The sequence below is a fragment of the Myiozetetes cayanensis genome, unplaced genomic scaffold (genome assembly GCF_022539395.1).
Source record: "Myiozetetes cayanensis isolate MyiCay16 unplaced genomic scaffold, myiCay2020 scf3, whole genome shotgun sequence".
Taxonomy (NCBI): domain Eukaryota; kingdom Metazoa; phylum Chordata; class Aves; order Passeriformes; family Tyrannidae; genus Myiozetetes; species Myiozetetes cayanensis.
This window is the reverse complement of record NW_026087521.1, coordinates 49,309,064-49,336,182: the sequence shown is the minus strand read 5'-3', so window position 1 is coordinate 49,336,182 and position 27,119 is coordinate 49,309,064. Positions and strand designations below refer to the sequence as shown.

General features: G+C 47.9%; 1 protein-coding gene across 3 annotated transcripts in view; it reads right to left on the bottom strand.

Annotated features, from left to right (window-relative positions):
- Positions 1-2,124: 2,124 nt before the first annotated feature.
- Positions 2,125-27,119, bottom strand: part of NFAM1 (NFAT activating protein with ITAM motif 1) — a 45,705-nt gene continuing 20,710 nt past the window's right edge. The window contains exons 1-7 of one of the 3 annotated variants that reach the window (XR_007630084.1): positions 18,656-21,430; positions 16,224-16,562; positions 15,078-15,187; positions 12,442-12,540; positions 7,832-7,918; positions 3,575-5,300; positions 2,125-2,261 (exon numbers count right to left, since the gene is read on the bottom strand). Coding sequence is in view for 1 of the 3 variants with exons in the window: in XM_050325317.1 (XP_050181274.1) it covers positions 5,241-5,300; positions 7,832-7,918; positions 12,442-12,540; positions 15,078-15,187; positions 16,224-16,562; positions 18,656-18,794 (834 nt within the window). In the remaining 2 variants the exon portion in view is untranslated. Of the gene's footprint in view, positions 2,262-3,374; positions 5,301-7,831; positions 7,919-12,441; positions 12,541-15,077; positions 15,188-16,223; positions 16,563-18,655; positions 21,431-27,119 lie in introns of those variants that run through there. The other 2 variants (XM_050325317.1, XR_007630085.1) reach the window with 2 other exon arrangements.

Below are 27,119 nucleotides of genomic sequence, written 5' to 3'. Positions count from 1 at the left end.
TTTTATGGCACGTGTCAGTGCCAAAAGCACCATTATGGACATTACAGCGCTAATTCTCTCACAAGGGAGGGAAGCTCACTGTGCTACAGGTATTTTGGGTACAATTATTACCCTTGAAAGTGCTCAGATATCATTGCACAAAATTGTAGGCAGATGAATCTTTCAGATGGGATAGAAACCAGAGGCCCTGACAGGTTATTAAAAGACATAACGTTTTGAAGAAGCCCATATGCTAGCCTTTTCATGTTCACCCTGTTCCAATTTGGATAATTACATTCTGACTCCTTAAGGCAGGGTGGCTGACCTGCCTGGCCCTACCAGCTGTATATCCAAATCTTCACGTGGCCCAGACTGATACAACACAACCCACATATTTCAAAAAGGGGAAGGAAAAGAGGAGCTCCATGAGAGGTTCATCAGTTAGTGAAGAGAAGGCTCCCTCCTGGAACAGGAGCCCTCCCAGTCCTGCCAAAACAGTCCTTGCCTCAGAAGCTGACAGCTTGTCCTCCTGTGTCACTTTTTGTGGGAACCTGCCTGGTATTGTCAAAGCACCATCACGCTTTGTCCCCAGAGAGCCGTATCACTGATGCTGTGAACCTTGAAGATCCACAGCTCATAACACAGTCCAGCAGCTAACAGGCCTGGTTATTGTTAGAGAAGGACCTAGTAACATACTAATTACTAACAGTAACCTGCATTTCTATTTTATCATTAACAAAGAAAATCATTTCATCCCTCACAGTAGGTGGAGACTGGCTTGCCCTAAAATCAAGCAACAGAAGACACTGAAGATTCACATTCTCCTCTTCCCTTGGAGATCACTGATGCTGCTCTTTTTTCTTTATAAACTCTCAGTGATAGCTTCACTGTGCATAGCAAATCTTGACCACCACAGAATCCCAAAACACAGAAAGAGTGTTGTCTGAGCCTTCATCAGCTTCCTGGCATAGTAAAGAGAAGCAGCAAATGGTGCAAAGGATTTTTTCATAATGGACACACCATAAATTTTTTCAAACCCAAGATAAGATGCCATTTCCAAACGATTAAAGAAAGTAGTGGCACATCCAAGCAGCCCCCAACATCTGGCCAATTTTGCATTTCAGACACCAATCTGACCAAATGATGGTGTCAGCAGCCATTCTCCTGTCCCTTGCATGGGCAACCCTGTGCCAAGACACTGATAGCTGATGAGGCAATTGCTCCAGACTTCATGGATGCAAAGGAGGGGCACCTGTCCTGACCTCATCTCTTCACAGCTGCTGGTGGCACCTGGGCCACGGCACAGAGCTGTGAGGAGTGTCAGAGTCACCAACCCCAGAGGCTGAAGACAGTCATGGCTGGGGATGTTTTGTATGGCTGTAGCTGTGCACCCCTGGGAGTCTGTGGTCTGGGGGTCACCAGGGAAGCTGGTGGGGGATGTGGGCACGCAGGGGACAGGAAAGAGAGCAGAGAGGACCTAGGGCACCATCTGGTGGCTTCACTCACTGCCTTCCCTAAATCCCTGTCTCACAGGGTCATAATATTGCATGGCCAAGGGATGAAGAAACACCAGGTCTTTCCAAGAGACATCCCAGCTGGAACAAGAGACTCCTGCTCTTGGCCCAGACTTGCACACCCTTAGGGCACTGCTGGGTGGGACAGCGGTGCAAACCTGAGCAGTAAAACCATTTCTCTTGGATGCTGTTCAGTCAAGCACCTACCTTGACAAAGAACCAGCCCTAGCTGGGTATTATATATTGCAGTCCTAGCTGCAATAGTGACACCCCTGAGAAGGTCAAAGAAAAGAAGACAAAAAGCGATGAAGGAGAACACCTTCGATATACGTTTCACTGGCACAGTTATCCAGCACAGTAGGGTCTTGTTCACAGATAAAGGCAATATATAGTTTGCATGTTCCATACGACAAAATGGTACCCATGCAAGAGCTTGTCCTCTGCAGAAAAGGATCAAATCAACAAACCAACGAACCACTCAAGTGCACTCTGGTCTTCTGCTTCTCAAATTGGGATCTCCTGTAAAGCATTATGAAGGAGTTGCTTTAAAAGGAATAAATTACCTCAGTGTCACCAACATCCTCTGCAGCAATGCCATATAACACTGAGGATGATCACGGTCAGAGACTGCATCTCTTGGGACTGAAGGCTCCTGCCTGGTGAAGAGGGCAAAGGATCCTAGTGCTAATATGGGACCTCCTTTAGAAGAAGGCAAGCAGTGCATTTCCACTGCTTCCTTTGATAACGAATCTCCACTTCCCTGGAATCCTGTCAATAGAAAAGGATAATTCAACACCAGAGAGCCTGCTCTGTGCATAACACCACCACTCTGGAGGAAGCAAGTGGAGCTGAGACCCTTAGGGACACAGTTTTTAAGACAAATCTATTCTCAGCATTCGGTTTAAAGCAAAATGTGTAGGGTGAACATAACAAGCCGCTTCTCACCTTTGTGGAGCTGGGGGAGACGATCCTTAATTCCCTTTTTTTTTCCCCAATGGCTTAACACTTAAAAATGAACTTGTTTTCTTTTGCTAATCATATGCATTTTCTGCAGCTATTCTTATGGGCCATAGAGCCAGGTAAAACAAAAAGGCCAAATGATGACAAAAAGACCAAATGACTGCCTTGTTCCTGGACAAATCTCTGCTACAAAGCAGCTATACCACTGTTATATAAATTACGTTTCCTAGTCTCTCCTACCTGCGCCTGCAGGCATTTCCTCATACCTCCTTGGAAAACTCCATACCATTTAGAAACATCCCTGCTCTCACAGCCTTCTGCTGTGTGCCTTTCTCTCTCACACGCTCTGTTGCTGCCGTGCTACCCATGGCACATGATGCTAAAGAAGTGATTTTAGATTGTGGCTACACAGATTTAAACTCCCTTCCTCTCGTGCAGCAGCCTTCTACCCTTTCTTGCAAGGCCAACCCAAAAGCCATTAAAATCAACACAGCGACTCCCCCTCCCCCCCTCCCTCCATCTTCCCCCCTTCCGCGCCCCGATTTTGACAAGTTTTGGCACACAGCCCAAATCCCCACACTTGCCAGTGTTTCTTGGAAAATTTTACTTTTTCACTTAATTTATCAGAACCTGGTGTGATTCTTCCAGTACTTTAGCACTGACTGTTCTAGAATAGCATTTTCCATTCCAAATAGTGTTCTTTCTCTCATGTTTCATTTTAAACAGCTTCAGCTATTTAATATACAGAATTGTTCAGACATAAATGTAAGAAACATGCTATTTAAAAAGGTAACAGAAAGACAAGACAAATCAACTCACTGGAAAGCAAGATCATTGTCAGGAAATTTCCAGCAGCACACAGTATTTTTAGCATTTATAAAATTTAAAAAACAAAACACAAAACCTAAGCATCATTATTCGGAAAGTTTTTACTTTTCATCTAATCCACCAGCTTCTGCTGAATGTTTTATTGCCATACTGCAACATATTTATAATTCATCTCATCATTTCTTCGAATTTGTTAAGGAAAGGAATTGTTATACCTGTAAACTCTTCTGTGAACACAAATATTTCCTGTTCAGATTAGCAAAATCTAAAACTTTTATTTAAAAAATACTTACTTATAATTGTTGCGATCTCTTAACAAATTATAAACAGGTCTAATAAGCCATGCTGTCTATTCATTGCTCTTTCTGAAATGAATTCCTCAGCACTGGGAAAAGAACAAGCATTTTTCTGTGGTTAAAGAAAGTCCAAATTGCATGTTTGAAATCTCTTCTAATAAAAAGAGCAAAGCAATAAGCGGATTATCTCTTTAAACATAGTATAGGAAGGTTGGAGGCCCCGGAGACATTTTCCACAGCCTCTATCTCTGATACATAGCAACATTATCTTCAACTGGAGAGGGTCCTATGACCCTGGAGCTCAATTTTAATTTGATCTTCTTCTTTAAAGAGGTTTCTACGATTCCTCTCAAGTTATGCTGCATATTCTTATTTTGGGTTGGTTTGTTTGGTTGTTATTTTGTTGTTTCTTAATCTGAGATAAAACAGCCTCGGCTTTTTGATCCGCTGGTTTGATCGTGTTATGTGGATATTTAATGTAACCTCTTCCCTATCAGAACTAGAATATGCATCAGCACAAATGGTAGGCAAGTTCCAGCTGACAGGGGAGAGAAGAACTTGGATAGAAAACTCACTTCTAGGGCCTCGCTTCTCCTCCCTCCAGTCATTTTAGAACTGGTGTCCCTGGCCAAATAACGTATGGGGACAGAGTAAAGGAGCCTTATACCCTTGGACACCAGCCAGCTGAAACAAAGGCAACCTATCGGTTCTGGTGGGCCAGAGGTACCATGCTCAAAATCCCAAGTGATAACCATGCCCATTGCCAAGAAAAACAGGAACCCGGGGAGCTCAGCTTGAATTTCTCTGGAACCTGGCCCCAGACCTGCCCTGCTTATGTAGCACCACCAAGGGAGTTTCCTCAGGTTCCCACCTCCTTGTTCCTCTTTCTTCTTCTGGAATGGGCACTGTCAATGAGACATGTTGTCAGGCAAGGATATTTTCTCTGTTTTCCTTTTCTCCACCTTTATCTCTGTCAGTGCATCCAGTCCTCACCATATACTGCTTATATTGCTGAAGGGGAAGCATTTACTTGGAGGCATTGATTTGAGTCGCCTGGGTATGGTCACAGCAGGCAACTGTGACTACTTGATGGGATTAGCAGATTATGAGAAAGCATGTTTCTCGCCAGTGGGGTTCCTGAGAAAGGAAAACATGGGCAGGTAGATGCTTGGATCTGGTTAAACTATGCATGAAGGCCTGACGGCCACCTCGGGGAAAGCCACAAGCACAGGATCAGATGGACTGCTGCAGGTCAGGATCTGAACTTCAAACCAGCAAGCAGGGAGGTCTCTGGATTGTCCTATCATTTGCAGAGGATCGAGAGTTAAGTATTTCAGCCGGGGCAGGTGAGAGAAACCTTCACAGATTGCCCATTCCCAAGATAAGTGCTTGAAAAAAGCAGCTTTTCTTTTGCATCAAAGAGCTTTGCTGCAAAATAGCTTTGCTGCATCAATGCAGACTGAGCCCCGAGGGATTTGAACAGATGCATTCTGTTGTTAATGAAGGGCAGTTTAGAAGGAGCCAGGGGTTCACAAGTCCCTCGTGCTTGCGCTCTGAAGTCACTGTAGATCTCTGCATGTATCTGCATCTCATCTGGGATGTAAGAGTAGCTCTGCCATACAGAAAGATGTCTGGTCCACACAGGGTGAGATATCTTTCCCTGTTAGATATTCTCATACAATGTATCAGAGGATTCTTCTAGAGTTGCTTGCTTCTTAGGTGTCTGCAGAATGATGAAAAGGAGAAAAAAGAAATGGAGGAAAATTATTCAAAATATGATGAATTAATTCTTAATAAGCAGGCACTGACGTTTGTTCTGTTAGAAATGGCTATAAGTGATCTGCTGAAACAGAAGCCAGTACAGTGAGAAATGTTGCTCCACCAGAGACAAACGTGACTAATCCAGCCCAAGGGATAAAGATGCCTCCTTTACGAGTCACTCTTCCCCCAAAAAAACTGTCAGACTGGGAGGGGAGGGAAAATTGGACTCAGTAAAAAAATAAATCACTTTGGATTCTGTGAAGGAGGAATTCCCTGACCTCCTCAATCCTGTTTCTTCAACAGTTGAGTCTATTCCTCACGACCGTTCCTCGTGTAGACAAGGCGCTGACAGACTGATATTTTAAGCGCTGTGTGGCACAGGCCTGCTGTAAGCAAGGTTACACAGCAAGCAGCTGAAATGCCACCGGCTGAACTGAGCCCTACCTACACTAGCATTTTCTCTATTGCCTCTGCCAAAGGGAAACACTACAAAAGTGCTGAGAGGAGGCACCTCCAAAGCATGTGGGATTAACCCCTCACAACCCAAACTGGCCAGTGGTCCATGCAAATGCTCCTGTCTCACAGGGGCTCTCTGCCCCGCTTCCCTTTACAGCTCCCCCTCTATGCGCAGCATCCCGCAGCAAGGGCTAGGTTGGACCCTCTGCAGCAATCACTGTTCAGCAATCCCAGCTCCCACTCACAGGCCAAACCCACTGACCCACAAGTCTCATTCTTAGGGAAAACACCCTAAAAGCCAGCTGGAGGACAAGTGTCCTAGGTGGTGACAGCTCAGGATGATTTAGGGAAGCAGATCAAGGTACTTGCAACCATAGTGGAAAGGGCAGTCAGATTCTCCTGTGCTGAGATCATGAGGTCCTGCCACTCACACTTCCCTTCCTTCAGACCAGCACAAGAACTGAGGACATTTGGCAGCGTGTGAGAGCTCATCCCACCCTCTCTCTTTGCTTTTTCCTCCTCTCTTTCTTCCATCTCTGCTTTGACCTTTACCCTACCCTGGCCAAGACTACTGGTGCCAGATCCGTTCACATAGAGATGCTCCTTTGCTCTTGCTTTGTTGCTTTGCTGCTGCTCTGTTTTACAAACCTTCTGCCCCTCCAAGCAGCAGCTGAATGATGTGGGCCACACACAAACACCTCAACACAGCTCATACAGCTCCCTGGTAGGGAGAAACCTCACATATCCTGTATCTTGCCACCCAGACTGAATAATTTCAGAAGTGGTAACTGGTAAAGGTATACAGAAAATAAATAGGACCAGGAAGAGAGACCCTATCCAACTAATTAAAAATGCAGCAAGAACACAAACCCAGGGATGCTGTCTTTTCCAGTGCATCATGTAAGACAAGCCTATTTAAAACAATCCTTCTTTCCCCTCAGTAATCAGGGACCTGCCACTGCTTTTGCTACCACCAACGACAGCGGTGCCACAGCAGTCACTGCAGGCGGCCAGTGGCTGTGGGACCAGACCACGTGGCAAGCAGCTCTGATAACAGAGGGGGCCGCTTGATTTTAGACCACCTTTTCCTGAAAGGTGAAAGTTGTGAAAATGCCTCAGACACTGGAATGAGATGCTCTCGTGAAGCAGAGGGATGGCAAAACCAGGGGAATTATCCCCAATAAGACAGCAGTGGGAGGAAGCAGGAGACATTTTTCAGGAACATTTTCTAATGTTAGAAGTGAATATATATTTTTTTAAGCAGATAAGAGGTCTGGAGAAGAAAAGAAAAAGTTCTGAGGACAGGAAGAAAGTGTTCCCTGGCATGCCTGATGCATGTTTTGTCCATGTGAAAGAGCTGATGCCTGCCAAAGGCAGGGTAGAAGGCTATGTGGACTCCTGGTCTGCTTCATGCAGCCCCCACAACTGATTTGCACCTGCATATTCTTAGTTGCATCTATTTTCACGATGAGTGAATTTAGTACAAGCCCAAAACATAGGCACATTGCCTTTTCCTGAGCCCCAGAGCTGACAGAGATTGTATCAACCCAGCTTCTGCTACCATTAAATGGCTCTCAGGTTTCTAATGCTGGTGAGAGGAAAGCTGCATCCAGAGTCTGCTGCTGGTGTACATATCCCTTTATCCCAGAGGACTTTTCAACTGCCTGAATAATCTGGAAGGGGCAATAGTGGGGACCTGCATCTGCCCAACTCTCCATGATTGTCCATCCTGTTCAGAGGGAGCAGTGATGCCAAACCCCTCAATGCCTTTCAGCATATGTCATACAGCAAAGCATCTGCTCAAAACCGTGAGTGCCAAAACTGGTAGAGCTGCAGGAGCAAGGGTTCTGCTGGAAAAGGGAAGATAGGCTACATGTGCAGCCCAGCTGGCGAGTGCATGCCACATCCTGTTTTCCCCTTTTGGTGGGACTGAAGACACACTTACTGCCTGCCAGGTCATGGCAATTCTGTGGGGTTTCTTTCCCCATGTGCTCAGTGCATATGGGAACTTCCCAAGAATAGGGCCCTGGCCCTTACCTTCCTTGGAGGATTTTTTTTGAGTGAAGAGTTGTCTGTATTGTTCTCAAGGACAGAATAGACATCAATTTGCTGCACATCCAGGCTCTGTACAGAGGAAAAAGAAGAAAATAGAGGTTAAATAAATTGTTTAGGTTTAAGACTACTAATTACCCACCGTGTTGTTCCCCATCTCATGCCTGATAGTTTTTAGAAACCCCTGCAGTCTCCAAAATTTTAAAGTTCCCGACCTGAACTTGGGCAAACAGAAAATCCTTTCCCTCCGAAATCCCTACAGTACAACTGCATCATCTTCTTTTCTCAGGCTCACAGAGATAGGCTTTGATGTTACTTACCCTGTGTAAGGCAGTGGAGAAGAATGCCAATGCCCCTGCCTCCCTCTGCTCCAAATTGTTGCAGAATGCAGAATAAAGACCCCTCTGCCACAGGGGATGATGTTGTGCACCATGGGGACACGGGTAAGGGGCAGTGCTCTGCATCACCTAGGACTATTTAGGTACCTGACACCCACAAGCTCTTGTTAGTGGTTATTCTGGGCACACAAAGGTGAGAAAAGGGGAGAGGTTGGGGATCCTGAAGCACAGGTGCTGCTGAAAATGAGAAACCCTCCATTGGACACAATTCCTGTTTATTGTCTGGGTTTTTTTTTTCCAAGCCAGAACTCTCCTTTCTTTTTAGAGTGAGCAAAGAATAGTAAAAAAACCCCATATGCTCCCAGGCCCTCAAACATAACCATGGTCCCACACAGCTACACAGAGAAACACACACGCGCCCTACATGCATATGCACTCGCTGTCCCCCAGGTAATCATGTCACAGGAGATGCATGTCAGTTTGAGTGATATTCCAGATCTGCCTGAAGGATCAAACATAACAATCAGGAGGACTTTTCCATGTGTGTTTCAAGGATGACAGCAGGTTGCCAAGGTGGCTGTTTCTCTGGCAACAGGAAGATGGGAGGAGCTCCGGCTGCAAGAGGGGCAGATGGTATTAGTGGAGAGACTGCAAAGAGAGCGAGGCGCCCTGAAACACAGAGAGGAGGATGAACAAAACACGGAGGCTCGATTCAAGGGCTGCTGACCACCTGAACCCTCATCATTTCATCTGGAGTTGCAAACATTCAGCATCTTTCTGGATCATGGCCAGCAGGACAGTGGTTTGAACAGGATTAGATGATACAGGAGCAGCATTTGGGAGGGGGCCTTGGAAGAAACAGCCACTCAGACATGAGGGGGCCATAGTGAAGGGAGCAACACACGTCTCTCCCATTCCCATGCCTTCTCTCAGAACAGTCAAATTATTTCACCTGTTTGCTTCCTACTCCCAAAACCCCACATGCCCACACAGACATTTCGCATGTGCCCATGTGCACAAAGAAAATCCAATTTCCCCATCCTCATTTTCAATTCTCTTTGTGATGCTCACATTGAGGACCTTGCCCTGCGTGCTCTGCTTCCAGCAGCCTGGCTCCGTGTCCCCTTGGCAGGACAGGCACCCTCTTTCACTGCTCCAGTCTGAAGCCAATTGCAAGCAAGAAGGATCCTTTGGGTATCTAACCTCCAAAAAAGACTCCCTGCCTCCACAAGCCTTCTTCCCATGAAGGCTGTTGACAATGCTGGTCCTTTGCTGGCCAGTTGGAAAGCTGGTTAATTACTTTTAGTTTGGTCACTGACCACCTGCTACTGTCACAGTGGAGGCACACAGGCTATTCTCCTCCCTGCTGACAGGTGCCTTCCCATCCCCAAGCAGCCTTCTGTCTCCCTCACACCTGGAAAAAGCTCCTGTGCTCTGGAACCTGACTGCACCTGCACTGCAGGAGCTCTGTTTGCTGCGCAAAAAAGCTTGTTTGAAGTGTAAAGCAGATGAAACAAGGGCCTCAGATTGTTACTTCCAAGCTGCTCGTTAGCAGCTAAGCTGGAAATCAGAGGATATACAGGTTTGTGTCTAGGCAGTGCAGTGAGGTAGAGCAGCTCCAGGGTTGCAGGACGACAGAGAGGTCAAGAACACCTGGCAGTATAGAGAGAATAAAGTGTTTTCCCAGCTGCCCCCTCATTACCAGGGCATACACCCACCCCCAGGGATCACAAAGTAAACAGTGGCACCTGAAGAGCCACTGGGGAAGGCATTTGCTCCCAGGGCTGTTCAGCAGCAGAGCTTTGCAGAAGGCGTGCTAGGACCCTTCCCACACCAGGGATGAGCCTTGTTGCCAAGAAGGATAACACAGAGTACTTAATGAGCTGCACCAGCCAGCTCCGAGACCTTACTTTGATGTCCAGTGCTGCCTGCTCTTGCTTCTGCTCCCAGCTCCACGCCTGCAAGGACACTGTGGTTCCTTGACCTGACTTTTTTTCAGACTCTGACATGTTGCTCCCCCACAGATAGCACAGCTGGCATGTGATGGCCTCCTGTCCAGTCCCCTAATCTCTGACCTTCTTTATCTTATCTTACTTGTCCTTTCTTTTTCCTTGCCTTAGTTTACCACAGTGCTGACCACAGGTTTCTTCCCTCCTCGTGAATTAAGAACCGAGTTGAACACCCATTTTAACACCAATGGATTTTCACAACACACCTAGTTTCAAATGCAGTTTGCATGTCTGAGTTTACACTATGCAGAGTTCCCACAAAATTTAGCAGTGGGGCACCAGAGTCATCTTTCAAAGGAAATCAGATTTGTCGACTTTCTATTCCCCTCACCTCTCCTGAGGGCCCATCTAACACAGGTTTCCACTCTAGGGTTCTCGTCCTCTACACCCCGTTACACCTCGCAGGGCTGTGCTCCCCCTTCCTCACCTCGCAGCCCTTCTTTCACCATGTGTCTGCAGCAGGAGTTGCTGCTCCATGCCTGAACGAGTCACCCCACAGCAGCTGCTCAGCATTAGAGGACCCTCCAGAGGCTGGGCCGGTATTCCCCAGCACACAGGAGATGGTCCCAGGCTGCTTGCAGCCCTGCCAAAGAGCCACCTGCCCTGCACACCGGGCTGGCCAGGAGCCCTGCACAGCTGGTATGTGGTTAACAGCCCTGGGGAAGGCCGGCTGGGCCAGGTCTATAGGGCTCCTGAAGCACTGGGGCCCAGCCAGCTCCTGGGATTGCCTGTGCCTAAGGCTGGCTCTGCTGGCTTGCTATATTAGCCTTAGTGGAGCCTGAACAGAACAACATGATGAAACATGTAATTAAGATGGAGCTAAGGATGCATGACGAGGCCGACTGAGCGAGAAATGGATTTGATTTTTTTTTTGTCTTCTTGCAGAAATCATCCACTTCAGCAGGAAACTACCCATTCGGATTTTTATAAGCCCAAATTAAAAAGAAATTACTTGATACAAATGAAAAGGTTTATGACCTACAACCTCCTTTACCCAAAGCATTGCTTTTTGCCCAGAATAAACGTATTGCATACAATACATAGTGCTGTCTTTTAAACAACTACTCCAAAAATTAAAAGACCACAAAATGGTGCCCCTTCCTCCCCGCCCCCAGCAAAGTGAAAATGAGAAGGGACAGGCCTACCCTCTTGTTTGTATCTGCCCCCGATCAGGTCTCCTGCTTCCTTGGCAGAGCTTTGCTCCTCTCTGTAGTACATCCTCCAGAGCTTCACTTTGTTTAGTTTAAATGATTAATGCAGAAGAGCTTACAGGTTTTCCTTGGAGAGACTTTTCCAGTCCTTATAGACCTCACAGACAGAAAGGTTTCCTAATATTCAGGTAACATCCTTCTCTACTCACTTTCATTTTATTTCTCCTTGTTGGTCCCACAGATCACAAGGAAAAAAACCAAACCCTTCCCTTCTTAGTGGAGGGTTTTTACTCCCACAGGAGTAAAAGGAGAAAAAGGAATCCATTTTAAATGGTGCTGGATGGGTTGTAAATGGGATTAGGAGTCATGGTTATTTGAGATAGTTGAGGTCTAGGCCTGGCATTTCAGGGGAGCCACTTCAATTCTATTACCTATGACACTCCAGCTACTGGGCTTGAGGAGTGGGAACAGTTGGCATTCCCCAGACTGGGAAATGGAAAAGGAGATCCTATGCAATGAAAAGGAAAATGCTTCAAAAAGGAGACTACCTTTATTTTCTTCCTGCCCTATTTCCCCTGCTAGCTAGTCAGCCTGCTCAGGACTGCAGTGGTCTGTGACACTGTCACCAGTGCAGGTACCACAGCAGGAACTCCAAACAGCTGGGGTGGTTTAGGGGAGCATGTCTCTCTGCCCCTTTCCTGAGCCATCATTCTCCAGCTGGGAAGGGCGTGTCCTTGAGACACTCTACAGTACAAAGCGGGGCTGAGATGCCCTCTTTCTTCCTGACTTGTGGAGATCCTTCCACCTCTTCCACCAGGAACCCTCTGGGGCCTTGCTGAAGAGGAAAGGGTGCTGTCCACAGGGCATGGGGCAAGGCTTGGGCACGGGGGAGGCCATGACTGGGACCAGGATGGAGACACACAACATGCACAGTCTTGAGAGGAGCTGAGCTGGGCAAGGTCATCAGTACCAGGCTGGTAGGCAGGTATTGCTCATGTTTCACATCATGATCCTGGCATTGTTTGTACTGTGGCAGGGAAAGGAAGAGTTGTACCACGATGCAAACAGAAGGGATGAAGGGTGATTCTGGTACTCACATCATAGACAGGAGGTGGTGGTGGTGGGCTGGCTGAAGGGAGCTGAGTTTCCACCTTCTGTCTCAGGATATTTAGCTGGTTCCTTCTAGGGCACAACACCTGCTCAGGACAAGACACCAAATGACACATTTGGAGAAAACAGGATCTCCCTAAAGCTGAAAAGAACACCAATGTCATATCAAAGCCAGCTGCTTGCACATCTCCTGAATGCTTTCACAGCAAAGTGTGCTGGCAGTGTCTGCACAACACATGCTGGTCACTTTCCTCACCACAGGGTAACATGTAGGAGTCCCATGACTCACACTGGAGCAGTGTAAGAAAGCAGAACTGGGCTCTGTGTGTACATATAAAGCACTTTCAGCACTGAAAGTTTACTGGGTGAAGGGTGTAAGTATTTTACAGCACAGAACAATGCTGTAGGACAAGGAAAAAGTAGGGCTATATTCATAGTGCATAGGGGGATTTCAGAGAGGCAAAATGCAATTACTTTTGTCAGGACTTGGCCGGGAAGCTTCTGCTAATACGCAGGGTCTAGAGAACAGCACCAGATAAGCGTTAGTGATGACATATAGTCAGTGCTACACTAATGTGCAAGTCCAGCATGGGGTTGAAGGAAGAAGGTGCCTTCCTCTGAAATGTTTTCTTGCATCAGATGAGTTCTCCTTGAACGCGTTCCATTCACACACAGAGCAGCTCAGCAAGCAAGGGAGGAGGCAGAAAAGGCAGAAGGCTTTGCTTTGTTCTAATTCAGAAAGAAGTGGGATGATTATATTCACATCACATGAAAACTATGAACTGCTTTCCAGTCCATTAGTAACTAAGGAGGATGCTAAATAGCTTTTCTTAAAGATAAACATTTTTAAACCAGCAGGTCTGAGCAAGCTGTGGTGAGAAATATGGGCTGTGTTCTGCAGGAGGGCAAATATAATGACTGCACGATCTCTTCGGGCCCCAAGGACAGCCCATAAGTCTAAGACTTGCAGGCCCACCTCAAAACCTAGAGATGCCAATTGGCAAGTCGTGACACTGCCCTCCCCTCCTCATCCCCACGGAGACGCTGTCTAGGCAAACAGAGATGGGAGCCTGTCTCCAGCCGACTCACTCTGCCTCTTACATTCCTTCCCCTGTATCAGGCTGCCGGCAAGGCAAGTCTCATGAGATTAGCAGGTCTGCCAACCGCTGCCATTCTGCTTTCAACCTCATGATCTCTGACTGTGTGTGCTGAAGCCTGATGCTCCTTGGAGTCGAAGGACTGTACAAGCAGCACAGCCTGCACATAAAAATGCATGCAAAGAGCCTGCTGTTGTGGTGGCAGAGAGCAGCTTGAAGAAGTAAATATGGGGCATACTCTACCTAGAAAACAGCAATCCCCAAGCTCCACTTTAAAAGACATCAGGTATTTTTAAGCCAGCCTTGAGATCTCTGGAAGAACGCAGAGGATGCAATTTGAACACCTGAGGGTGGCAGTACTAGGAACTGCAAGTTTTTCCCAAACAACAGGGCTTCCAGTATCATGACTCCAGAGGTTTTTCCTCAGGGCCCCTGTCTCATCCAGATCTTTTGCCTTGCTTTTGGTTTTTCTTCTCTTCTCTCTAAATCCTTTCTTCCCCACTCCGGGTTTCCCCTTTGCCCTCAGTTACTCATCCCAGCTTCCACTTCCTTACCCAGCTTATCCCAGCCTGATCTGCTCATCCAAGGGGCCCTGTCAGTCCAGGCTTAACACCAACCTCCAAGAACCAGTGCTTCCTTGCTCCAGATTCCAATCCCAGTTTCCCCGCTCAGGCTCATTCTTCCAGCTTCACAGAATCACTGCTGTTGAAAGGTGCCTCTGGAGATTGTCTAGTCTAAACTTCCTGTGCTCAAAGCAGAGTCACCTAAAGCTTGTTGCTCCTCAGGCCCTTGTCCCTCTCTTTTTTTCCCCAGTTAAATTTCCACACATGCTTCCTTGGGATCCTTGACCTGATCTTCCTCTCTCTCTGTCTCTTAATGTTTCTCTGCCAAACTCATGCCCAAAGCTTTGGTCCCCAGCCCCTCCACACTGCAGATTTTTTCCTTCTGTGGTGCACAAGCTCAGGAATGCAGCTGCAGAATTCCTGAACCAGAGTAACCTCCATCTTGAAAGAGGATTAGAAATGGGGAAAGTCTTGCCCTCCTCCTGCCATCAGGGTTGCAACAGATTTGCTTGGTTGCACAGGTTACCTGTCTGACTGGCAGGTAAGGCCCCCTCACAGGGGTTTTAGACAACTGAACTGCTAAATTGATGAGAGCCACAACTGAGTATGCACAAACTGCAATTTTCCAAAATTCCATCACAAAGCTACATCTCCTTGAATGTTCTCAGGGCCAGCACACTGCTAGTGTGATGGGCTGCCTTGTGCCAAACCCTTGTTCTAAAGCAGAGCATGCTGGAGTCAAAACAATTATCAGAATTTGACTCTTTAATTATTGACACTTTTTGTCTTTCCTGTAATATTTTTTTCTCAGAAACACTGAACTTAGGAAAATAAACCAAGGCAGACACCCAGCATGGAAAATCTCAGGACAGGGATTTCCAATGCAGACAAGTTAGAAGCAAATGAAATTAATTCCTAGAATGGGTCATGTCAGGTACTGGGTTTTATTTGGTTATAACTTGCCTTTCTTTTCCAGAGAAGCAGAGCTGTTGCGGTGATGCTCAATGCAGCAAGAAGAACAGTAAGGGTAACAAGGATTTCCCACACATAAGAGGTATCTATGTACCCTGTACCTGTAAGAAAGAAGGAAAAAGGTTCACAGTGTAAGTGGAAGTTACAATCCTGCTGTATTTTTAAACCTGGAAAAAGCCTTGAGAGACCTAAAATACAAGACTGCAGAGTGTGGTGGCAGAGATGCACACACAACCTTCCAAACCCACTCTGACTGAATAGGAAGCAGAGTGAAGCTGCAGAATCACACAGAAGAGGCAGGATATAAGCCACTCCACTTCACAGAATGCATTAGACAGAGGTGATATAACCATAAGAGCCAAGAAATGTGGCAGGTAGAGGCTGGGAAAGGTCTTGTGATAGGAGCAGAAAGACAAATGGTGGAAAGCACACAGGCCACACAAACTAGTAGGGTGGGTATTGTAGGCATCCTCTGACCAGCGTAGTAAAACTATTTCATTGCAGCTCTTGCATTTACACTAACAAGTTCTTCATATCCAGCATTCAGTAATGCCAATCCAGCCAGTCAGCAGCATGTCCATCCTTATCACTTTAACATTCCTCTTATGTTGCATCAAGCTTTCCCTTGCTTTCTGGTCTGTCCATTAACAGACCAACCAAAGTCTTGTATCACATGGAAAAGGGAGAGGAATGTTGGTCAGTCCCTAACCTGTTCATGAGCCCCTAATAGTGAGCACCAAATGTGTACATCTTATTACAGCAAGCACCCTAAGGACTGACCTTATCAGCTGCCTCTGCCATAGTGTTGAAGGCCAAACCACACTGTCTCCTGAACATTGACACTTAAAAGCACCATCTGACCCAGTGCCCAGGCTCCCTGGATAGATCCTGACTCCCAGGAGGCTGTGGCAGGGCAATTAAAAATTACTGCATCTTCCCATTCCCCCTCAGGAACAGTAGCACAGGTCACCTGTGCAAGGCGCATTCAACCCGGATGGCAGTAAGTACTGGGCATGAAGCATTATTCCCACCTGATTTCATAGCATGTTTGGGTAGACAAAGAGCAAAGACCGTATTTTCACAGCCAGATCCAGCTGATTTTTAACCTCCTGCCCTTCCTTCTGGTTGTTCACTTACCTCTAGCAAGGACAAACACTCCCTTTCCCACTTTCTGCACGTCATTCCATTTGACCTCGCAGTAGTATGTGCCAGTAGAAGAGGTCTTTTCAAGCAGCACAATCCTGTGGTCATAAGACAGGGTAGCAGTCTCATTCTCTGCACCAGGAGGAATCTGTATGCTTTCTGACCTATTATAGATGGATGTCTTCTGGCCCAGTGAATTAATCCAGTAATAGAAGATTGAAAATTTGGTGTATTTCGGCATGTAAGGGAAGATGACTTTACAGGGGATGGATATTTCTTCCTTGAGCAGTGCAACCTGGATTGGAGGTTTCTGCTGTACGTCAACACCTTCCCCTGTAAGGGTAGTAAGTGTTAGCAGTTACGTAACATCGCTTTCAGTCAGGAGAGGACGGCTGTCCCAAAGTCAGGATCACACGGAAAGAAACCATATGCCAGGAAGCACACCCAGAGCACGCAGTGTTGGCCCTTGTCAGAAACTGAGTGATTCAGAGCACGTGCCCTGTGTGATCTGCCACATCTCTTAGGTAATTGCTGTCTGATTTGTGATAGCCTGCTGCATTCACAGGCTTCCCCTTTTCTCTTGTGAGCTCCTCCATACAACGCCAGCACACACAGAGACAGGAAATGAAGCAGGAAGTGAACTGATTTTGCAGTGGTGTGAGACTGTATTTACAGTGGGTGAATAGAAAGCGATTTTCCATGACAAATGCTAGCTAGACATCTCCTGGAACTCTTGAGTTACGAGCTTTTGCCTGGGCATCTATGTGTGGCCACGTGATGACTCTGTGGCCATGAAGGTGTTGTACGTAAGCAGCTGCTATCAGTGGCACTGTGTATTTCTGAAAAACAAGTGGGGAAGGAAATTGCATATTCTGTACAGGGGCCAGCACCGGGGCCATGAGCCACGGCTTAATCACTCCAAACTTTTGCTGCTGTGAAAGGGCAGCAAAGCACAAACCTTGATGCCAGATATGGGAACTATCTGCAGAGGACTGCAGATCTTAAGTATCTATACGTGACAGTATCTTAAGCAGAGAGATGGAAGATCATGCCCTTCATGCCCTTCATGCTTCCTCCTAAAATATATAGGGCAGTTTAAAGTGATCTATCACTGCAATTCAGTAGACAGTGATGTCAGGAGTTACAAGAGAGGATGAATAAGCACAGATGTGGAATCACACCACAGTTCACTCCCTGTTTTGTTTAATAAAAAGTAAAAAGAACCTAAGAGTGAGCCACAGGCTAGTAAGGAGCCTGGGGTACAGGATTTCTTTGGCTTCTCAGCCAAATCTGGGTTTAACATCAGGCAGTCTCTAGATCTACTTGTTTGGCAGCTGACATAACACCATATATAAAGCAATTTAAGAGGAGGCTGTTTAAGAAAGGGAACTGGAAACTTACACACAAGTCTTACAAAATGAAGGATTCTTTCAGAGACATGAAAACAGAAGAGGGAAAAAAAGGTAGAGAGAGAAAGTAGGGGATGGGCAGGCTTTTCATTCATGCTTTTGATGGGATTCCCTGGAGTTCTGCATCTGTGAACAGGCTCATAACAAGGTATTAGAGCTGTCCCAGAGCACAGCCAGGCTTGCTTTCCTGTCATCATGCACTAACACTACCTCACAACAGCAGCATCACCCCTGCACAGCGGGAGCTGGCATTGGAAAAGGCAACTCAGACTTAGTGCTGCTGAATACTGAGCACTGAGGAAGTGGTGGTGGGCAACAATGGAGGGCATGGCCACTGCCCAGAAAGGACTGCTGGGAAGTAACATCCATTAAGGAAAATTCTCTACAGATCACATAGCCAGGGACAACAGCCTGAGAGTAAGGAAGAGCTTAGCTTACATCACTAGAAAAAGGTTCTTGGCCATAAAAGCAATCAAGATACAGTACAGTCTTCAGGGACATGCTCGTTCTTTGTGAATGCACAGTCCTGTGTACACTAGGAACAGTATTATGGAAAGGTGGTAACAGAAAATCCTGCAGACACTATGGGAGTGATAACCCCAGTGGTTTCTTCTGGGCCATATTTTTCAAAATCATTCATCGTCCTTCTCCTCATCTCTACCCAGCAGGACACACGTGAATTTAGTTTCTGTACAAGACATGGCTAAGGACTGCTGTAACAAAGCAGAGGAGAGATCCATCTTCTTGCAGTATCCCAGGAGCCATGAGCTTGAGAAGAACATGCCAAGGAAAAAGCCAAACCATTTTATTTAGGTTATCTAACCCTTCTCCCATGTTTCCCCTTTCTTGAGGATTTGCTCTCTCAGCTTTGAAATGCTTAAAAGACAGAAATAGCAGCAGCGTGCAAATTCCTAGAGGGGATCTCTGGAAATTAGCAAAAGATAGCAGCTGGAAATGCTCTAATATGAAAAAATATGAGAGTAAACAAAAGGAATTAAAAAAAAAAAATTTGTTTACCTCCACACTGAAGCAACCAAAGAAAGAGGAAGATGACTTTTAGATTAGAGGCCATGATGGGTGTCAGAGGCTGTAAGAAAGCAATCAGACACGAAGATCCAAAAGGGAAAAGATATGGGGATTTGTCAGGTATTTCCATGCCTGAGCAGCTGGTTGATCCCCTCTTGTTTGTGAAGGGACAGGCAGGATGTACACACACTGCTTTTGGCAAGCAGTTCCTGGCAGATGCAAGCTCTTCTGCTTTTCGGTCAGACTCCTCCCCACATTGGAGTTAGTATTTCTGTACTACCATGAATGGTGTTACACCTGCCAGGGGGTGTCCAAACATTAGACCATAAGCACTTTGGCACACAGAGCTTTGTCTCCTGATTACCGTAAAATATCACCCACATTTAAAGCAAACTTTGTCACCCTCCACCCTGACGTGAACACTCAAGTGTGGGACCACCCGTTTCGTCTTCAGTGCAGAAAACCAGTACCCACATCAGCAGTCAGTACACAGAAACAGCTCCACTGTACTCCTGACTCCACAAAACATCCCTCCACAGCCAACTCCTCCACCACGTCCCTTCGGAGGAAGGCACTCATATTCACAAAGTGAGAACAACCAGATAGCAAATTCATCCCTAACAACTGGGATGCTTCAGATCCACACCATGCTGGCTCTGAATCAGCTTCGCAATGCAGGCAAGCTTTAAGTAATCTATTGTAGGCAAATCTAAGGAGAGCCCTTTGAAGAAGAAAACTCTCTTTTTGTGGGAGGCTCCTGCCGCCTATACTCACGAAGAGTCTTTGATTTCAACAAAAGCTTGTTTTTAGCTAAGACATCTGCAATGCAACAGCTGAGCAGCATCTGACTCATAAAACCCCCGATGTCTGAGAGATCTTCACTTCTCTCTAGGCAAGCTTCCTCCTTTCGCACTTCTTGCGAGACATTTGCACTGTCCTCAAGAAAGCACGTTGCTGCAACTTCAAGGGTGCCTGCTCCCACGGGGTGCTGTGCTGTGGAGACTGGTGGGGGGTGGCCATGGGGGAAAAGACCTAAGGCAGCAGATGAGCCTATAAACTGCACATCATCAAAAGCACTATCACTTGTTTTGTCCCTCTGGAGTTTGCAGGAGTGAGGTTTGCTCCAAACAACCTTCGGTTTACAGCATTTTTCTTCCTGTTCAGCCCGGGACAGGTCCTCAGGAGGAAGGGGTCTTGTAACAGGGGGAGGCGTGCAGCTGTGGCCGCTGTGGCCCCCGATCCCAGGGGTGGCCCCAATACCTTGCTAAGAGCCCTGACAGATGGGGAGAGGAGCAAGTGGCTTTGTGTGGCTCTGCAAGGCTGGTGCAGCAGCTGCACCCCTCCAGGGAAGGTTTAGCTCAGATTAGCCAAAACCAGCTCCTCTCCCCAAGACATACTGATGCGAGCTGGACGGGGCTGGTCTCAGCTGGAAATCACTCCTCACAGGTCTTAAGGCTGAGCAGCAAGGACAATCAAGAGTGGTAACAAGACACTTGGGGCCCACTTGATATTTCAGATATGGAGGCACAGATTAGGCAGCTGTGGCTCTGGGGGGCTCTGGGGTCACAACAGCTCTCCGCAGCATTTCTCAGCCTGAACAGCATCTCAAGGTAGTTGGAGCAGGGCGGGAGAAGGAAGCAAAGGCTCACTACCCTCCTGTGGAAGAACTCTGATGAACAGTGAGGGCTTCTTCGGCTCTTATATCACACTCATCCCCATGGTAGCACACAGCTTTGCAATTTCCAGCATTGATGTATTTCTAGAGGACAGAACATGCTGCTCCTGTCAGTGATGTGTTTTAACTGTTATCGGCATTTATCTGCTTCAGGAATTCAGAGTGATAAGTGGATTAAGTGTGGTAGGTTTGTAGGGCTGCCAGGTCAACATCGTCCTTCTGTCCTTTCCCTTCTCTTCCTATAAACAACCCTGTTGCCACTCGAAATGCCAAGTCCTAGAAATATTGCTGTCTGGAATTAAAAAAAAAAAAAAAAAAAAAATCTAGCATTTCAAAAGAGATCACACATAAGACTCAGCTGTGGGATTAAAGGCACAGCCAGGCCAGAAATACATTCACTGCTGGGATTTGCTATGGTAGAGCTCACTGAAAAGAAATGGCTTTGAAACGACTACCCAGCAGCTATTAACTGCGAGACAGGATGACATTCTATTCCTTGGAGCCTAAAGGGAGCCTGAATCTTTGAATGTTAAATTCTAATTCAATTTGGTCTGGGGATTCTGGACTGAGTTTTAACCCTGGAGACACAAATGGGAGGAAGATGAGGAAAAGCCGGGGAGTTGTGTGTTTCTATTACCAGCCTGTAGTGGGGCTGAACTGATCACCCTGAAACTTAGGTGGAACTAACCAGGATACCTGTGCCAAAGGAAATAAATTACAAAGCTCTGTAGCAATAGGTCATTGTATGACCTTCACTCATGCATTATACACTACACTGCTGCATGTGAACCGGTCCCTGCAGCAGGATGAGGAGGGAACTGCCTGGCCAGCTATAACCCCGCTGCAGCACTGACTGGCCAGGATCCGTATGGCTTTGATGCAGTAAATGCTGACACTTCTTGAGACTAAATACAGGATTGGGCTAGGTTCAAAGCCACAGTTTCTGCTTGTAGGTGGAAAAGTGTCTATAAATTTCACTCAAGGACTGTTAAAAGCCTGCAACAGTGGCCAGAGTTCCCAAACATGAGGAAACGCACATTGTTCTGGCGCACAAAAACAACAACACGTTTGGGCAAGCGCTGCACCTACCAGAAGTGCCTGCTCACAGCTGTGTCCAATGTACACCCACAAGTAAAGGCGCGCGCACACACACACACACACACACACACACACACACACACACGTGCCCACACATGCCCCCACAGCCAACTCCAGGGAAAGTATTAATTCAAACAAAAAGGCTGCTGCTAGCCAAGGCAAAAGCAATGCTGCAGAGACCACAACAAAGCCTCTTTATTGCTGAAGCGTTTAACACCACAACCATCCAAAAGAGAAACACCGCTTGGCGCAGGGAAGTGCTGCAGCAACTCAACGAGCCTGATTGCACAGAGCATTTCATTCCCCAGCACGGCAGCTCCGGATTTGCTGCCTTGTCAGAGACCAGCTCAATCCCCCATTGCTGGAAAGCCAGCCAACGGCAACATGCACACCTCTGAGGATTCGCAATCTCTTTGACTCCTCGAACCCCAGACTCCAAGGCGTACAGTTTCCCTCTGTCTGGCGGCAGGAGCGATAGCAGAGCCAGCGCGAGCGGGGCTGTACCTCTGCCAGCATTTTTACCACTGTTGTGTGCTGAGTGCCTCTCAGCAGGGCTGGATGATGCCGACGGAAAAGCTGCCAATGCCCTCGCTACGTTTCTACCCATCGGACTGCTTTTGGGAAGAGAACAATCAGGGGCTTGATGGGAAAACAGAAGAATAAAGGTGTTGACACTACCGTGGGGAAGGGAGGAGGCACTTCTCTAATTCCCTTTCATCAGCAAAACGAGTCTGCCTCAGAAATCACCCACTTCTGCTTTTTCTCTGTTCACCTGCTGGAAAGATTCCCAGGAGCTAAATTACCACAGGCCTGACACACTCTTGGGGCCATGCCTCAGCCTCGTGGTGATCCCTACGGTTCTCCTTCATGGGCTCCCTGGGTGACAAGCTGGGGCGAGCAGGAATTCACCTGGAGGGACACCGTTGTCTTCTCAGGCTGACACTTTCTAGAAGAACATCCACCTGACCGGGCCTGGGGCTCACACAGGACCAGGGCAGAGAGGACCATGTTAGGTCTGCCTGAGTCAGTGGGTTAAAGCTTCCCCAGGGCAGCCCACCCGCACCGGCGGGCCAGATGAGCCGCTGAGGCCGGGGGACTCCCAGAGCCGGGGGACACCGATGCCCGGACCGGCCGTGCCGCGGGGGAGGGCAGGGCCTGAGGAGCGGCGGCCGCTCCCGCCCCGCGCCCTCGCCCACAAGATGGCGCCGCCGCCCCGGTCCCCCCCTTCTTCCCTCCCGCACCCACCCACCCACCACGGTCCCGGGGCACCGGGGCAGCCACCGCGTTTCGTACCCGGCAGCCGCCACCCCGGAGCAAACGAGCACAACTAGGATCCATTTAAGGCAAATTTAATGCTAATTAACCGTAATCAACAGCTTGAGGAACAACTTTTACTCAGCAAGCTGCAGATACTGCGGTTGCAGTTCGCCCGTCAGGCGTGAGCGGCTGAAGACGGGGTGCGGAAAAGGAAAATGAACCTCACTGCCGTGGGTGTAACCCATCCCCGCTGTCTCCTGCCCTCCTCCGCCCCTCGCTGCTGCCAGAGGTCACTGTCCCCGCAGCAGCCCGGACCTGTCACCCCACACCATACCTCTTGCCCCTGCACTGCAGGCTCCCCTCACAGCCCCCTGTGGCAGAGGCAGCCGAGTCACTTCTGCTGGGTACTTTTGGGGGGCAGCAGCCCCCAGCCGGGGGACAAACCACAGGGAGCTGCTGGCAGCGTTGCCTCCAGCCCTGGCACCGTCTGTCCCAGTCACTTAAAAGCCATCCCTCCTACACCGAGAGCGCTCTGGAAACTCCTGCCAGTGGTAGTGAGGAGCACAGTTTTATTATGAATGACACTTCTCAGGGCAGATGCCTCCTGGCACCACGCCTGGGTGCTTCCCATCACCAGCAAAGCGCAGACACCTATTTCATGCCACTGACCAGGGATCTGCACTAGTCAAGGTGCTGGTAATGGTGTGCAGCTCACTCTCAGCAGGGGCAGGCTCAAATCAGTGCCCCCACAAACAACCACAGACTAGCTGCTGTGCCCCAAGGGTGTGCGGCTGCTGTGAGCAGCCCCAGCAGCCCACCTTGCTAGTCCCCATGGAACACAAGCACAAGAGTCACGGGCACGCAGCCTCTCACGGGCGCAGAATGTGTCACCAGCCCCCATGGTGCCATGACCAGGCCAGCCCAAACTTTCTCACGTTAGCAGCAAAAGTGCAGGGGGTCGGATGCTAGGCAGGAGCAGGGCATGCTGCCAGCAGTGCTCTCCTAAAACAGAAGCCCCAACTCCTTCCTCGCCAGCTGCGTGCCTTGACGTGTGCACATCATGCCCTGAAATTGACCTGATTAAAGGGCTGTGCATCTCCTCTGTTGGGGGTAAAGGGTGGGAGGCAGGCAGGTTTGGCAGGGGCTGGGTCCTGTGCAGACACAGGGAAGATCATGTTGGACAAGATGGCAGCAGTTGCAAGAGATCTGCAGAACCAGTCCCTGCCAGCAATGGCCTCGCCAGATGGCCCTTCTGGTCTCGTCTGTGCAGGAAAACTGCCTGGGCCTCAGCAAACCCTGCTTTGAGCCAGCCAGCTGTGCCAGACCCAGCTCCTCTCACCCTGGCAGGCAACAGATTCTGACTGCCACCAGGTATCCAGGCCTGCCCCATGGCTGCCTCCAAATCCAAGCTCCTTCCCTCTGAGCTTGTCAGGAAGTCAAGAGTTCAACACTCCCCTGCACCCAAACCACCTCATTCACTCCTCTGCTCCTCCTCTTGCTTTTTTCTGGCTTTTATTTCCTTTTAATGTCATCTTTTTTTTTTTTTTTTTTTAGCAGAGACCTTTTCTTTGGCCTGCAGCAGCTTTCCAGCTCAGGATGTTGGGAAGCAGAACCTGCAGCACAGCTACAGTGACGCTGGGAACCAGCATGGACCCCTGCAGCAGACGCATGCAGTCACACCCCACTTCAGATTGGCACACCTTTCCTCATGCAGACCAGGCCTCTGCCAGCTCCTGAGAGGAAAGTTGGGAAGGTATTAAGTAGCTAAGTACCTCGCTGGCAAATTAATGTGTTGGTTTTTTCTTTCTATTAATTCCTCAACTTTCCTTTGCTTTTATTGTGGACTGTGGAGAATATGCAGGTTGATACAGCTGCTACAGCACAACCTCCTAGGGTGGAAAAACATCTTTTTGTCACCAGGCCCTATTCTGCCTATGCAAACTAAATAAAGAATCCTGGCAAAAGCATTTGCTGGAAGAACCGCACCTCCGCTAGGATTTTTGCCAATATAGAAATGTGTTTCATTCTGTCTTCCCTCGCCACCCCTCAATTTCCCACCTACCGTCTACAGTTCTGGCTGACAGAACTACAGGACAAGGATCTGTAGTTTTGGCCTAATACAACAGGATGACCACTGGGTTTTGTTTTTCAAACCCTTACAGAGCACCACTGAGCACACTGGGAGCAGCCAAAGCTGCCATAGGCAATGGGGAGAACTGAGAGAGGTTTTGTGAACCTCTCTATGGGCCTGGAGGTTAGGCACTGAGCCTGAATCCACTCCAACCCCTCCAGTGAAAAGGGTCTCTTCTGCCTGGAAAATCACTGGATGATAGATGTGGGTCCAACAAGGATGAGAAATGCAAAAAACCCTGGAGTGCAAGAGGAAGCGTATCCTGTCTGCAAGGAGACATAACCTCAGCAGGAACAAGTGCATGGAGGTGAGACTAGATGGATACCATAGCAGGGTCTAGACCCCTTCTTCTGTGGCTAACTATATCTCCACTTGCTCTTTAGAGAGAGATACATACACATGTATATACATGTACTCACACTTTACACCTAGCTACTAATATTGCTGAGGTTTCCCTAAGGCAGCCCCTCTATGTCCCCCTACAGCCCAAGTAGCCACGCTGAGACCCTTTATCATAGCTGGGCCCATGGCTTCTGCAGACCACTCTCCCCAGTCTGGGGAGATCCTTCCCCACCCCACCATTCTTTCCTTTATTATCTCTGCCCAGCTGTGGTTTATAAGTTCTTTAAATCTTTTCTGGGAACAGATACAGATCACAGTTACCCAGAATCCAAAAACACAGACAGCTTGAAATGTGGTTAGAGTCTGCCCTACTTTCATTGAGCTGAGAGCAAGGCTCTGCCAAGGTGCTTGCTCAGGGGGGAGAGGTTTCAGCAAACTGCCCCTTCCTCACAGCCTAAGAAACAAACCTAACCCATCCCCCTCCAAAGCCTGCTGCGTCTGTTCAAAATGCATTGCCTCTCCTCCTGGTTTGCCTCGGACTTGCAGGTGAGTAGGATGGAGATGTGAAGGTTCTCCTGCACTGCAACATTTGATACAGGCACAGGGATCTCCCCAAGCTGAGAGAGGTGTGAGGAATTTGCCGAATCAGGGCCACGAGGCCATCAATGAAGGGCGTGCTGCAGATTAAGAACAAGATGTGTCAGTAGTGCGTTTAACTATCTGCGTGCTCACTGACAGTTTTTCCCCATACTAAGTTGATCCTAGGCTGAGGGAGATGCGGAAGTGGAGGTGCTGCCGGGGAATTCCCTCCTGTGAGAAATCCCCTCACTGGGAAGTCCGCCCTGGATTTCAGAGCTGCTGTGGGACTGTGCTCCATGGGGAGCATGGCTCTCTTGCACTGACAGGCTCCCTGAATGGCAATACTTCCAGGACTTGGATAGGTATACTGCTGAAAAAATACCAGGACGCCTTTTTCCTTCTCTGAATGGTGCCAGCCCACAAGACCAGCCTGCAGACAAAGATGTGTGTTTTCCACACCCAATTTGCCTGCAGTCTGATTCTGATAACCCTGGGCTTTTCTCACAAGCACTGACGGTGTTCAGACGAGATGGGAATTGGGTAGAGGAGAACTGCTTGCAGAGATGTACCTCCAGCTCTGTGACTTTCTCCAAAGTAAAGAACATTTGCTGAATGATTCCACCTATATTCCAGGTGGAATACATGGAGCAGTACATAGACAAGCCACTTGCAGCTTAACCCTACTTGGAAGAGCTTGTATTAAGGCAAGGATCAGAGCAACAGTGGGATATTTTTGCTGGTGCTCTCACTAGTGGTAGCAATAGTGAGGTGTTTCAGGAGAATGTCTTGCTGTAGTCAAGGCCATAAAGAGATGCTAAAGAAGGTTTTGTCTGAGAGATAATAGCCCAAGATCATTACGATATTTATTAATACCATTTACAGGGACTGACTTCAATAGCCTTGGAGGGAAGAATGAAAAAATGCCAGCAAACACATTACGTTCTTCTGCAAGAAGTTTTTTCATCCTATTGAAAAGCTTTGTTAGAAAGAATGATGAGAATGGTAATAATAAGGCACTATAATTATACCTGATCCTTCTATAATCTCTCTCTCCGCAGAGTTCGGGAGCACTTTACTGCTATTATTGGATTTGAACAGTCCCATCTGGATAACATACGACTGATTTGTTTGCATGGCTTATTTTAGGTATTTCAGCATGTACATTAGAGTTGCCTTCATATCTGGCTGATTCCCTGCACACTCTGTAAGAGAAGGAAAAGATCTTCAGCTCCTGCTCTCCACCACCCCCTCCTGCCATCCTGATGCCTTGGAGAGCTCTTCACAGAAGTCCAAGGACAAACGGAACCATCAGTCCGTCCCAACACACTAATGCAGAGTGTACAACAGCAGTACTGAAGTACTTACAACATGGA